Here is a 14,096-nt window from a genome sequence, read left to right as displayed (position 1 = left end):
TATCACTTTGCGGTTTACTCTGTGACGGTGGGCAGCCAGTGTCTGCAAGAGATGCTAAGACAGAGCGGCACTCGCCAGCAGGTTGCAGAACAGAGCAGGTGGAGAGCTGCTGTGGGCCTGTCCCCATCACGCCCAAATCCTCTGAGCTTTTGGGCTGCCGCAGACAAGTTTTTCTATAGTATCTGTTTCATGGACATCTGTGGGCCGTTCTGACCTTACCATTATGATCCATGAATTTATCAGCTCTACGCTTCATGACTTTTCTTCCATTCATCTGTGGAGCTTCCAGGTAGCCCTGTTGTGAAAACAAATATTTAAAAAACACTAAAATATATACGCAAAAAATAATCTTGATTACTTGGATTCCAAATCAAAAAAAAAAAACAAAACAACAAAACCAGAACTTTTTTTAACGTCTAGTTAGTGACTTCTCAGTACTAAGGAAGAGAAACTGAGAAATAAAACTGAAGAAACTTTTCTGTACAAATTACCTAATGGACTGGGACAGAGATCTTTTTTATAACTCCTTTGGGTAGGATGAAAGACTATAAATCAGAATTTCTGGCCAAGGCAAAGAAGGATTTTCTGATTGTGTAATACCAGCCTTTTACCAAAATTAGAGAGGGGAGCAGAGAATTGCTTCCGTTTTAAGTAGTACTGTCAGTGAGAGTGTGAAAAGGCATGAGCTGGACAGAAAATTTCAAGTTGCTTCTTCTTTGGAAATCTCTCTTCATGGAGATCTAGGGTTAAATTCTTTTCTAAGTTCTCTTGACACGGCACCAACAAAACAGTGCCAGAGTAATTGAGGGAGACCTGGCTCCTGATGTGCTCTGGACTATCTTATCTCTGTGTAGTCTGACCTTTTTTTACCCATACTGTGACAGCATCTCACGTGCATGTCAGCGTGTGGAATAATGTCCTTGAAGACTGCTTCGAAGAAAGGTGCATATTGTAGCAGCAGGCAGAAGACCGATTCCTTCTTTTTAATCCACGCAACCCAAAACTCTGTCTCATCCAGCATGCTCTCAGAAAATGTGCTCAAGTTTAATCCAGTGTAATTTACAGCTTGTCAGCCGCCGACTCATTGCCTTTTCCAACTGTGTGCTGAGCTTCCTCTGCTACCCTTAAATCAGAGGATGATCGCTGCGGGATCATCTGCAGACAAGAGGCCGTTGAGGCATCAGACATTTTCCCTGCAGCTGCAGAACGTGTCTCCACGCAGAGCTGCGCCACTTCTTCGAAAAGACCTTTGCAGATAGTTCAGTGTAACTTAGCTTTTTACTGAAAGATAAGGATTGCCTGGTTCAGGAAAACAAATCCATTTCTTGGTGCAGATTGCCAGTATTTCTGCCCTTCTTCTCATAACACAGTTTCTTCAAGGAAAATCTTTTAAAAGGGACCTTTTAGTCTCTCCTGCAGATTACACTCTTGTAGGGGTCTTGCCTTCATCTGTGGATTTAATGGCTTAATAAGCATTCGACCGTCCTGTTATACAGTAACAAATAGGAATACAATACTTTTATCAATATTTGGCACAACTATTTTTTTATGTGAAACTAAATATTGATGCTGTCAAGTGACTGCAGCTTAGGGGCATAAATTACAAATATTCTTCTCCTGTGAGCCTCGCTCAAATTTTGCGTTCATATACAGTAACCATCTAATGTCTTTCTATTCCTGTAAGCCATATGATTTGATTGCCAGATTACATGATTCTGTATTGTGCTTAGATGTCAGTGTTTTTATTGTTATTACCAATATTCTCTTTTATTCTTACTGTAAATGGTAACAAAGTTAACTGCTTCCTTACACTATAAAAAGAATAAGGTCCCATTTACAGAATGTCTCTAAACAGAAAATATCTCTGGAAAAAAGATACGCTGAATAAATAATTCATAACATGATGGGTGAGTAGAAAAAAAGGTCTTTTGATGTATTTTGCTACTCAAAACAAAACTGGATTTTTTAAATAAAGTAACTGGCTATTTTAATGGAGAACAATATCTGCTTTAAAGAAGAATCATTGCAGGGGAGTCAGTTCTCTATGTATTTTTACCCATTTTGCACTTTTGTAGGTAACACAGAATTTGTGAAATTGAGGAATCCATCCCCTTGGTTTTCCTGATTCTTTTTCTTTGTTCCATTCTCCTGTTTTTCCATTAGCTTATTTCTTGGCTTATTTTCTAAATGAAATGTCAACCCACCCACCCAAAGGAAACCACAACGTATCAAGGATTTCAGATTGTGGCAAAGCAAATTAGCCCGTCTGTAATATAAACAGACAGCAAATAAATTCTTAAAGGCCTTGGAATTACCAAGTCTCCCAGCTTAAAGCTGCCTGTACTTACAGTGCATTATGCTCCAGATTTCCGCGTAAGTATATACATTAAAAAGATATCCCGAAAGCATCCCTGAGAAAATCAGCATGTGCATTTTCTTTTTTCCTACAAGACGGGAGGATCTTCATCAACTAAACAGTAAACATTAAATGATCAGTTCTTGCTAAGTAGTGAAGAAATACCTTGGAAAAATATCTGGGATGGCTCCAAGAGCCTGGGAGGAGGCGTGGGCCAGGCTTGCACCAGGGGTGGGGGCAAAGAGCAGAAACCAGTCTGCAGGGCGACTTCACTGGGGTGAAGCCAAGACACAGCAAAAAGTATTTTCTGCTCCAACCAAACCATTGAATCAGATTTTACACTGGTTTTTGCAAGTGAAGGAGTCGATCCTGAACTGGATTCAGGTGAAATCAGAACCAGCTGGTCTAAAACTCTGGAGAGGCTCTTCATAAATTATGCTGGTGGACGAGGGGGGTGCTGGCCCAGCGCTGTCTGGTGCATTGCACGCTTCTTTCAGCAAGTCACAAACGACAGCCACCGGAGCAGCTGTGCATGGGTGCCTTGTTGCGAGCAGGTAAACCACCTGCGAGTAACTTGTTTGCAACTGGCATCAAACACAGCACACCTGTGCCGTGTCCTTTATTACCCAGATGAGCCATTTTTGGGTTTAACGCAGAAAAGTCAGCAGCAGATGTGCTGGTTGTGTGAGGCGGCGTGCCCGCTTCTGGAGAACAGGGTGTTTGTGCTCCCTGGGCCCCGCCGGGGGAGCGGTTTATCGCTGACGGAGCGGCGGTGGCGGGGAGCAGCCCCACGGGAGCGGGGCAGAAGCACGGCGCGGCTCCTGCGAACGCCGCTCCTTCTGTGAAACACCGCGGCGGGGGGGCACGGCCCGACCACCACGCACAAACAAGCGGGCTGCTGCTCCCCAGCTGTATTTCAAAGGAAGGCCGGGCTCCGAGGCCGCTCCCGCCTTCCCGCGGCCGGGCGGCGCCGGGGCTCTCCCCTCAGGTGGCGGCCATGCAGGCGCCGCCAACCGCTGTCCCCGGCGCGGGGCGGGCCGCGCGCCGCTTCCCGCCCTTCCCCTCCCTCAGCGGCTGCGCGCCGCGGGCAGCGGCCTCCCCTCAGCCGCCGCGGGCCGCCCTCGGCGGCGGCCTCCCGCCGCGACGGCATGGCTGGGGACGCGCCGGGGCCGCCGGTGAAGGTGCTGGCCGCCCAGCTGCGGGGGGCGGTGCGGGGCGCCGGCGGGACGTGGCAGCTGGCCCGGGCGGAGGCGGGCCGGGCGCCGTTGCGCCTGCGAGTCGTGTGGATGCAGGGCACCGTGGTGGAGGTGGAGCGCGGCGGCGAGCGCGGCGGCCGGGCCCGGCTGCAGGACGGCAGCGGCCCCTTCACCGTGCTGGGGGTGGAGGAGGTGCCCAAAGGGCGGCCCTGCCTCAGCGCAGGTACCGGCCGGCGGGGGGGGGTGCGGGCACCGAGTGGCCCCCGGGGGTGGGGGCTCCCCCGGGTGTTGCGGGGCGCTTTCCCTCCCCGTGTTTATTTTAAAGTAATGGGGCCGATTCCCTCCTGGTGCCCTCCTCACGCCGCAGGAGCCTGCGGGAGGCGTCCCTCCCCAGGTGGGACAGGTAGACGGGCCCTGGCTGCGGGCGTGGCCGCTTGCAGCACGGGCCGTGGGCAGCGGCCCTCCTGGGCCCCTCATGGCCGCCCCTGTAACGGTGCCTCCTGCACGGGGGTGCTGGGTGCTCCCCTTGGCTGAAGGCAGGAGACTCTTGCAGGCCTGCATGCCCATGGCTACGTGGGGTGTTAAGACTGGTTCTTGCCGGTGTGTCAAGTGTGCGCCTGGGGGGCATGCTGAGCTTGCGCCGCTGCAAGGAGGGCATGCCTTCACGTACATCATTCATGGAAGAGGCATCCTGAAAAAGCTGTCCTGCCATAGCGGTCACACAAGGAGCAGCACGTGCTGCAGCAGGGGAGTGTGTTTGTGGTGGTCAGCATGAAGACTTATGCTGTCCTCCCATTTGAGTTCCAGTAAGGACAGGGCCTCTTTTCAGTTCTCCACAGTTACAGGAACTGTTTGATCAAACTGGCGTGCTGCAGAGCAGAGCTGTGAGTCTAGGAACAAGGAGGATAGGGAGGTTGGTTTGGTTTTTTTTTTTTTCCCCCTCACCAGTACTGTTAATTAAACTGGAGAAGTGCTGGACTGCAGCATTGTGGAATTGTGGTACAAAATAGCCACATTGCCTAATTGTCAGTCTTCTGAATTGTCCTCTCTCCGCTTGCATGGCAGAAGGAAGAATTGTGTGCTGATTTTGACTCTTACGGTATGTGAAAATGTAGTAAAATCTACTGTAAAAATGGTTGTATGGATAATGAAGCCTTTTTCTGAAATTTAGTGCTAAGCAATCTGGGTTTCTTGAGTTTTCTTGCAAGTATTGGCGGCTTTAATTCAAACTGTTTAACTACTTGGTTTTAAATATTTTGCTTTCTGAATTAAAAATAAAATGAAAATACAAGGCTTAATTAAATTTCATGCTTGCTTGTTTTTTTCAGGGAAGTATGTAATGGTGATGGGTGTGGTGCGGTCCTGCAGTCCTGAGCCTGTTCTTCGAGCAATAAAGATGACAGATCTTTCTGAAAACCCTGTGCATAAGAATATGTGGAGCCTTGAAGTGGAGGATTTGCACAGAGTCATCCCCTAGATACTTTTTCTTCTGCCTAAAATGACTGGAAATGCACTTTTTTTTTTTTTCCTTCCTTTTTTTTTTTTTTTTGTGCAGAACATTGGGCCATTCTGTGTGTTTGTGGTTTCAAACAACCACCAGTTACTCTCAGAGTAAACTGAAGAGAGAAGTCAGGCTCAGAGTTCAGTGGGGGATCTGTGCGTATCTGATAATAATCACAATGTTCATCTCTTTCACAGTCTCTTTTTGTACCAACAGGTTTGAGAAAGACTTATTTGATGCTTTCTGAGTAACATGTCTGTGCTATCAAGAAGACTCCATGTTTCTACATGGGTTAGTTGCTGTTTCTAGGAACATGTGTTTAGAGAGTCATTCCTATAGCGGTGTATTCTTGGCAGCAAGAGCTGCACAGAACTCCTGTTACCAGGGTGAACTCGATACGTGGAATGAAGGCAAAATGTGCTTCAGTACAATTTAGATGGTGGTTGGAAATAACATCTTCGCCTGTGTTTTCTCTTCCAGTAACAACCATGTCAGTAAACTCTACTTGTAAGACAGATGTCTCTTCCTAACTGTAAGCAGAGTCTTGTACTTAAATACCTCTCTGGTTTCTGTGTTTCTGAAGTACTGAAAGTGGTACAGTAATAACCCATGTGTTCCAGTGAAGTGAAATTAACTGAAAAGGTGCGAGGCAGGATTCCTTGGAATAGGTTCTCCAGGTTCAAGATGCAAATACTTTGACCACCTCATGAAACAAGCTTGCTGTGCCTAAGTTCGTTTTTCTCTTTGAAGGTTTCCTTTCTTGTTCCAATGTATGCTATTTTTAGTTGCTTAAGTCATTCTTAAGTATATTTTATTTTTATGTTTCTTTTCTCGTCCTGTGCAAAAAAAACCAAACTGAAAAAGCCTTTAAAAAGCCTTTAAAAAAACCTTTAAAAAGCAGAACTATTACTACTCTTATTTCCCCTCTTGTCTAAAGAGAATTTGAGTCCTAAAGAAAACATTGGATTATCTGTGTGGTGTGGCTTTGTGGTTTGGGACTATATTGTCCAGCAATACAGTTACGGTAATGAGGAATGCATATGGGAAGGGAAGATACCCTCTAATTGTACTCTGTACAATTTAAGACAAGAATCAAGTGGTGGTAACTAAATTTTAAAATTGTGGGATTATGTTTTCAAAGCATATGGAAATTAAATACTGTCTTTTAAGTGGATCTTTAAATGAGATCTTTACGGATTAAGGACTGGATTTCAGAGTGCAATTCCAGCCTTGAGTTTCGTATTCCAAACCAGATCGTATCAGAGGGAGTTGTATAATGGAAGTCCTGTGCTCTGAGACCCTGCTGATGAAATGCCAAAACACACACACACACATACCAAATTTTGGCAGTCTGGGTTTACTTATTGTTTTTAATGCTGGGAAGAAATCCACTTGTGGAACGCTGTAGCCTTTTAGAAATGATCCACGTGGTCAGCATATTGGCTGGCAACTGTTTTTATCTGGCGATGGATACTTTTCCATCTGAATGCTGCTTATGCCAGGAACCTTAAGCTCGTTCCAAAGAAGTTCACCTTGCCATGCTTTCTAACTAGGCAGTAAAACCCTGGAAATAAAGAGCTAAAAGGTCTGCTGCATCCTTGCTAGTGTCAGTAAATTTATGGCAGAATTAAAGATGGCTTGTAGCCTCTGTCATACGTAGCTGGTGGGTGCACAACGTAGTGGCTATCAGGAGTGAAACTGCTGTTAATCCATCTGGCAGTGATGCGTATCCACTGAATGCATCCGAAAAAATTGTATTTATATAGGATTGGATTGTATTTACATAGGGCTGGATTGGATTTGTAGAGGGTTTCTTTGCATCTTTACCACCCTCTGCCATCCAGAGGCTCATGAGTCAAAGCATCTGGGGTTTCTTTGCTCGCTTGCTAACAGTCAGTTCCAAGCATAATAAGATCTGGATCTCTTCACTGCTTGATTTAGGGTGTTCCAGTATCTGTCTGGCTCTGTACTGTACACTTGAACTCACTAAAAATCCAGACGCAAACTCTGGTTCCAACCCCGTAGCAGGTTTCACATATTTGATCAGTACAAAGCTATAAATGTTGCTTGGCAGTTGATTGGAAGGAGATCTGCTATCTGAACTGAAGTATGCTTCAGAAAGGCCTGCAATTACGTTAGTAAAACAGTAACTTTTAAGGGTTTTAAAGCCAAGACTGGATGCTTTTATGACAGTTCACTTATTAAAAAGTGCTTTCCTAGGAACTCAAAGCAAGAGATGCTGCTAGCAAAGTTGAATGTCGAGCTTCTAAACAAAAGGCTTCTAGTGGTTGCTTTGACTGGGAGTTTAGCTGTGCTTTTCCTCGGGAGTGGCTGGTGCTGCTTATGGCTGTTGGTGGCTTCTGTGCCACCTAGGTTTAAGGGTCGGGCTTAAGTGCCTCGTCTCTGGGTTTCCCAGGACAGAGAGAGAGAGACAGGCTCACTCGGGCAGCAGCTCAGGACAGCTCTGCGAGGGGTTTCGCACTGTAGAGCTCTGCGGGGTAGGGGGAATTCTCCCTTTTGCACATTTGAACTCGTGTCTCAAGTTCTACAGTAGAATGGGGGTTTGTCTGTGATTTTTGTTGCTGTTGTACAGCAGAGCACGTGCCAGAGAAGCTACAGGGTAAGGGGCTTCTCTAGCCCTGTCTTGTGGAGGGGGAGGTCACAGCTGGGATCTTGTTCGAAGAATACTTGGTATTTGGACCTTGAAAAGGGCAGGAGAATGGCTGTAGATTGCAGGGAGGTGTCTGTGCACTCTGTGTTCGCTCTGTCATAACGGGAACAAATCCGGATTTCTCTCAGAGCACACACCAGTACCCGGGGAACTGACCTGGCAGAAATGTGAAGCCCTGTGTATTTTGAACTTTCTCAGCCTGTGATAGATCCTCAAAACCTCAACTGTGCTACTAAGTTTTGGGGCATAAGAGTTTGTGTGGTATGCATAAATGTCTGTGAACTTTGTAGAGCTGGAGTTTCTGTCTATGACCTATATAAAGGACATGTTGAAGGCGAGTTGTAGGCACTAAAAATGCTCGCACTTGGAAGAATGACTTAACCTCTCCGTGCTCCTGCAAGGACAGCTGGCTGGGGGTGGGTGTGTTCAGACTGCTCGGAGTTACCGATGCAGAAGTTCCTCTTCTCCAGCAAGCCAGGAGGCAAGATCAGAGCCATTTGTATTGTGTGGTGTGTAGATCCATGAGCTATTCAATGGATTTTATGCATTTTCCATAGGACAGCAGAGTTTGTGTACTGCATTACCTTCATCTGAAGTATAAACATTTTAGATGACTTCAGTCAAGGTGTTCCAAAATGTGCAGTATTATCAGTAGTTGTATACTACAAGTTTAGTCTTGATAAAGCCAGGGGCAGTGCAGAGAAAAATGCCAATTTTGAAATACTGAAACTGAAGGCTGGACCTGAGAAATTATTTAGTCAGATGCTGCCAAAGGGATCTTTCCTGGAGGATCACAAACGTATTTTAGTTGGCTTGAGGGATGCTTTTTGTGCTGAGTCATCACCTCATCTTGGCAGGCTCCCCTGCAAGAGCATGTCAGCTGCAGCAGGCAGGGAGCCCGCTCCCCAGCCGTCGGGGACTGCTGGAACGTGCTTCCCCACAAGATCCTCTGTCGCCTGCCTGTTTAACGACTTGTTTGCTAATATGAGCTGCCTTACAATGTAGCTGACATCTTGCTTCTGTTAGGCAGGGGAAGGTGGCGTACGATTCCCATTTTTGAATTCCCAAGATGAGACGTTACCGTGCAGTGATTAAGACGTACTTAAAAATCATTTGGATGGATGGTTTCCTTGGTTCATTAGTGGTTTTACAAAGTTCCTTTGGAGAACCTCTTGACCTGTGACAAACTACTGCATGTTTGTTGGTAGTTATTTTATGAACAGGTATGAAAAAGAGGTTGCCTTTCCACTAACACCGGCAGTCCGTCTGGCACATAGGAAAGGAATAGCTGCCAATACAAAAAAATGGAGACGTGACTTTATGAAAGTGATAAATCAGTGCTAAACTCCAATTATGAACAAGGTATTGAAAAATGAAGTGTGGAGTGTTTGAGGGTTTTTTTTTTCCCCCCTCATCTGCCCCCCAGATCGTTATCCTGTTAGTCCTGCTCTGTATGAATGGTGCTTTGTGCAGCCTTTTGTTCCCGGTCTGACGCAGTATGTCGTCTTGATGAGGTCAGCGCCTGGGGACAGCCCTGGGAGCAGCGGGGCAGGCGGGGCTGCGGTGTCGCCGGCCGGGGTGCTGGCTCCGCCTGCTGGCCACCGGGCCACGCCGGCTCCCTGGGCTTCAGGTGTGGCTCGGAGGGCCTGCCCGAGGGCCGGCCTCGCTAGTGAGCATCCAGACACAAACCTTGCATGTGCACAACCTGGGAACATCTCGGAGACCTCTCTCAATGTGCTGAGCACAAAGGTCGTCGTTCAAAGTGTTTATTGGTGTTTAAATGGCTTATTTATCGCCTGTGGTATGTCACGCGCAGCTTCTAGGAGAGCCAGTGTCTGCATCCATCTCAGTGTTGCTGTCTACAGCTAGCGTATAGTTAAACCCTTCCTCTGTTCTGTATCCCTAACTGTGCTGCGATTAGCTGAAAAGTAAAGCAGCTCTTCTGAATCTTTTGCTCTACCTGCTGACGTTTTACTTTATTCTTGCAACTGTCACCTCAGTGTTTTTTCAAAGGTGTTTGGTGTGCCTAGCACGCATTAAGTGGCTGGGGAGATTATGCATTTTTTAATTAATAACTGGTACAAATATTCTTTAACTTTCAGAACTATTTCATACAATTTTGGCTTCGTTATAAAACACGTCTTCTGTATAAGTAAGCAGTTATAAACTTATTACACAGGAAGACTTGATTTCTACCATGTTTTGTATAGCAGCAGCTTATGCTTGTGGGAATCCTTACAATCGCAGGAATTCTTCCCGACTAGCATGAGAATCATGTTTTACTTAGAATTTGTATAAAACTACAGTGTAAGCATTCAGAAAGCAAGCGTAGATTGAAGCAGCATGCACAAGATAACTGAGGCCAGCTGCTATTTTTGTCTCTGTGAACAACTACAGGATCCATTTAAGCCCAGCCAGTTCCAACGCTGTAGATCAGTACAACTTCAGTCTTATGAATAATCAGTAAAAATGTAGTCCCACATAAAAATAAGGAAGTCAACCGTTTATTGACATTATTTTTTAGCTCAGAACACCATTATTTCAATGTTTGCATATTATGCAAAGACATCTGAAGGATTTTGCAGTGTTCCCTTTTATTAAGGAATAATCGCGTCCCTGGTACTGTGTGGAGAAATGTAATGCTTTTTTTTTAATCAATAGACTTACAATATAGAAAGTAATGTAACAGATGAGACACTTTTCACACAACAATATCTATGACACCTTAAGACTACTTTATGAGTAGGATCGGTATCCGTCACCTTTTCCCAACAAGTACAGTGATTTCTGAGAAGGGGGTTCTGCAGACACGAGGGGAGAATGTGAAACTGGTGAACAGATGCCAAGAAGGCTGTTTCTCGTTTAACAATGTACATATTAATAAGGGAGAAATCAACCAGCATAAAAGTGAGAAAATGATTAAATGCTTTCAACTATTTAACCATCTTACTTCTATCGTAGCCCTCTTGCGTGTTGGGGCACTTCCCTGGAAAAAGGTCACTTGCTCCAGAATTTACTGAACAGCTGAGTTTCAGTTCTGGAGAAAAAAGAAGTCAGCATCTCTGCACAGGTTCAAAGCCGATACGCTGCTTTCGCAAGGGAGCCCACTCGTCCTAATCTGAGCTGGAAAAGACCTTTTCTCATCTTTTAAAGGTATTCGCGCTATGGTTCAAGGCTTGTGAAGAGGCAGTTTTTCCACTGCATGGAAGAATTTTTTTAAAGGAACTGATACTCTTATGTCTAATTTCTTCTGGTTGATCATAGTTTCTTGTCACTGTACTGAAATCACTCCGCTTACCTTCAGGTGTTTCTGGGTGAAAAGCTTTCTTTTTATAGTATATATGCTTCATTATATTCATAGTCCTAACACTAATTCATTCACACTTTTACTGTTCTCCCTACTATTGCTTCTAGCTCGTATACCTAAAATAGCTGTTTTATTTTGGGTGCTGAAAGGGTTCTTCCATCCTCAGGGCTGGTATCTGCCATTCAGAACCGGCTCAAGCTGAAACGAAGAAGAGATGAAATCCAGTTAAGTGCTTAGTAAGTACTTAAAGGATAGAAAGTAACAAGTGACGTGTAATACAAGCTGTTATTATGGTGAATTACAAGGAATCTATGAAGGGAAAAATAGCATCGAGTATATTTATGACATTATCAAAAAGCTGTGGGAAAAAGTATTCTAGCATTTTAGATACAGTTTTATCTTGGCTACACTAAAGTGAAATAAAGATGTAAGGTTCTTGATGTTTTATGGTAAATTCACAGATGGGAGTCAAAGAGCAGCATTATTCCTGAAGTTTGTGGGATCTGGCTAGTTCAGCTATCCAACCGAAGACCCTTGACAAGAATGGATTTCCAGAAAGTAGTGCAGGCGTAGCTCTTCCTGGCTGCAACCTTCTCTTTTGTTCTCATGACCTTAGATGGCTATCGGCTGCAATGCGTGACTAGCCTGGCCTTTACAAGCTCTTTCACAATATCAAACCTAATTCTCCCTTACTGCAGTTTGGTCTGTTACATTTCCTTCTCTTTAGTGTGTTTACATATTTAAAGACTTAACTCATATCTTTCCTCAGCTCTTCAATGTCTTCCCCACAGAGAGACCTCTGGACTTTTCTCAACTGGTTCACAACTTAACTAAAACGTGGTGTCCAAAACTGGATGCATAAAATAAGCTGAAAAGAGAATTATTATTTCTTGTCTTAAATCTGTTTATTCATGTGTACATTCCCAGTATATTTTGCTTGTTTAATAGCGTGCTTTAATAGCATGCTATTGTTGTTAACTGAGCTTGTGATCCGCTGTAATTCCAATCCCTTTCCTCAGAAATAGGATAATGTAAACTAGCAGCACTAGCTGAGTTCAGTCTTTTGGCTACCGAGCCATTCTAAAACTCTGCTTTCAACTGAATATTCAGGCTCAGATTTAATAAAATTTGTCTCTTTATTTCATATTCACACGTGGAAGAGTTTGTAGAAACTATTGGAGCTAAACCCACTTACTGCCTACAGGACACTACCCAGGAATTTCATGGCCATCTACTGCTTACGCACTGGGTGAACTGAATACATAAGGCAGATAATGACACATGGCGTTATTACTGCGTATGGGAGTGCGTGCATGTGACGCGCTTACTTACACATGTATCGAGTGTTCTTTTTCTCTGTTTTTTATTTTATTCTAACACAATCATCTACAAAGTAGTTATTCCCTTCCTTAGTGGGTGAGAATTCAGCAAATAGTTGTAAATATTTTATTTTAAGCATACCGCAAAGATGTTTGTAGTCACCAAGTCACTCTTTGGAGGGGGTAGTGAGTTTACAGATGCAAAGGAATAACATTTCATTGCATATATGAAAAAGCCCACCCTCTTTTCTCATTACCAAGCCTTAGCAAAGCATGGAGCGTAGAAGGTAGGAGTGTAAACCCAAGTGCTTCATTTCAAGCAAAAGCATAATTGGCTCTTCTGCATGATTCTGTTATTTACTTAAGAGTAAATGTTTTCGTTGCAGTCTTGTGAAAAAATATAATTACATCTTAAGTTATTACTTGGGCGAGCGTATCAGTATGACAATAATTTGTATGTGTGTTTCCTTTAATGTTCTCGCTCAATGAAAAGATACAAGAAGATGGCAAATTTCAGAGAAGGCTTTGTCCTTTTTTTGTCTAAACTGAGGAATAACATAATGCAGATGAAGAAAATAATAAGTTTTGGGGATGTTCTTGGGCATTTCTCTTAAGACAGCAATATGTGAACGGTCATCAATATTACTCAAGTGGTACGAGTTATTGTTTATATATCATTATTTATATAGCAATTTGTAGTCAATACATAGCATAGTTCAAGGAAGGTACTGTATGCAGAATATCCCATGGAGACAGAGTTTAATAAAAAACCTGTAGAAAAGATGTATAGTGCAAATTAGTGACTGTACATTATACAGAAAATGCCTAAATGTACAGCGGTTACCATCCTTAAACGGTGAGGTGTTTCAGATGGCTGCAGTTCTCCGGCACAGACAGCTCTCCGTTCTTCAGGTACTTATATTGCAAAATAGCTAAGTGGGACTGGAGTAAGACAACGCGTACTGGAAATGGCAACTGTGTAGCTGAACTCTGCAGTAGTAATGCAGTAGCTCTGAAGAAAATAAATAAGAGGGGACTACATTTTATCACAAACGAGTGTTTTGGGGCTGCGGATTTACACGGTTGTTTTCTTTACGCAGGAATTCTTCCCTTAAAATTCTGCACTTGCCAAGTAACACAGCTCCAGTTAGCAGACACGACTCCAGTCTCTTTGAGAGCAGTAAGTGCCCTAACCTAGTTTCTGCAGCAACGTGCAATGCAGCAGCGCGTGCACCTTCACCAAAATATGTGAGGATCCGTGACTAATTTGCACAAGAACAACAGAAATGGGCAAGGATTGTAATGCCAAAAAAATGCAAGCCAGCGCTACTGCTGTTTTGAGGCTTTTCAGCTTTCTTTTGCATTTTTAAACAGATTCCGGGAAGATAGCTATCTGCATGACAGCTGCATTAAAATACAACTATTGATAATCTTGAAATTCTCGGTTAAGTTTGAAGATGATGGATTTCATTAAAAGAGACTGAAAAGTACGCAAATAGGTCACTGAGTATGTTCAGTGCCTCTGTGTAATACGTAGTAATGTTAAGATGGATCCAACTGCATTATTCAGACAAAAAAATGATTGAAAAAAAATAGTATCTGAGAAGTGGAACTCCTAGGGGCAATCACACCATATTCTGCAGGTATTCTTCTGGAGAAGGGGAGGCCGAGGGGAGCCCTCATCGCTCTTTGCAACAGCCTCAAAGGAGGTTGTAGCGAGGTGGGGGTCGGTCTCTGCTCCCCAGT

General features: G+C 44.2%; 1 protein-coding gene across 3 annotated transcripts; it reads left to right on the top strand.

Annotated features, from left to right (window-relative positions):
• The first annotated feature begins 3,477 nt into the window (after positions 1-3,477).
• Positions 3,478-13,985, top strand: RMI2 (RecQ mediated genome instability 2). 3 transcript variants are annotated; one of them, XR_014228346.1, is made up of 3 exons: positions 3,478-3,775; positions 4,881-5,208; positions 10,686-13,985. XR_014228346.1 is itself a non-coding variant. In XM_082313729.1 (2 exons), the coding sequence occupies exons 1-2, from the start codon at positions 3,505-3,507 to the stop codon at positions 5,027-5,029; spliced, it is 420 nt and encodes a 139-aa protein (XP_082169855.1). In that variant the 5' UTR covers positions 3,478-3,504; the 3' UTR covers positions 5,030-13,985. The 3 variants fall into 3 exon arrangements, 1 of the variants encoding a protein (XP_082169855.1); XR_014228347.1 differs by having other exon boundaries at positions 4,881-5,585; XM_082313729.1 differs by having other exon boundaries at positions 4,881-13,985.
• The last annotated feature ends 111 nt before the right edge of the window (positions 13,986-14,096 follow it).

This window comes from Platalea leucorodia, assembly GCF_965183815.1.
Source record: "Platalea leucorodia genome assembly, chromosome: 5".
NCBI classification, from domain to species: Eukaryota; Metazoa; Chordata; class Aves; order Pelecaniformes; family Threskiornithidae; genus Platalea; species Platalea leucorodia.
The sequence above is the reverse complement of the archived record's forward strand: the minus strand, read 5'-3'. Positions and strand labels throughout refer to the sequence as shown.

Coding starts and splice junctions, on each gene's coding strand:
- RMI2 (XM_082313729.1), top strand. CDS start 3,505: ATGGCTGGGGACGCGCCGGGGCCGCCGGTGAAGGTGCTGGCCGCCCAG. Junction 3,776..4,880: donor GCGGCCCTGCCTCAGCGCAG/GTACCGGCCGGC, acceptor TGTTTTTTTCAG/GGAAGTATGTAATGGTGATG.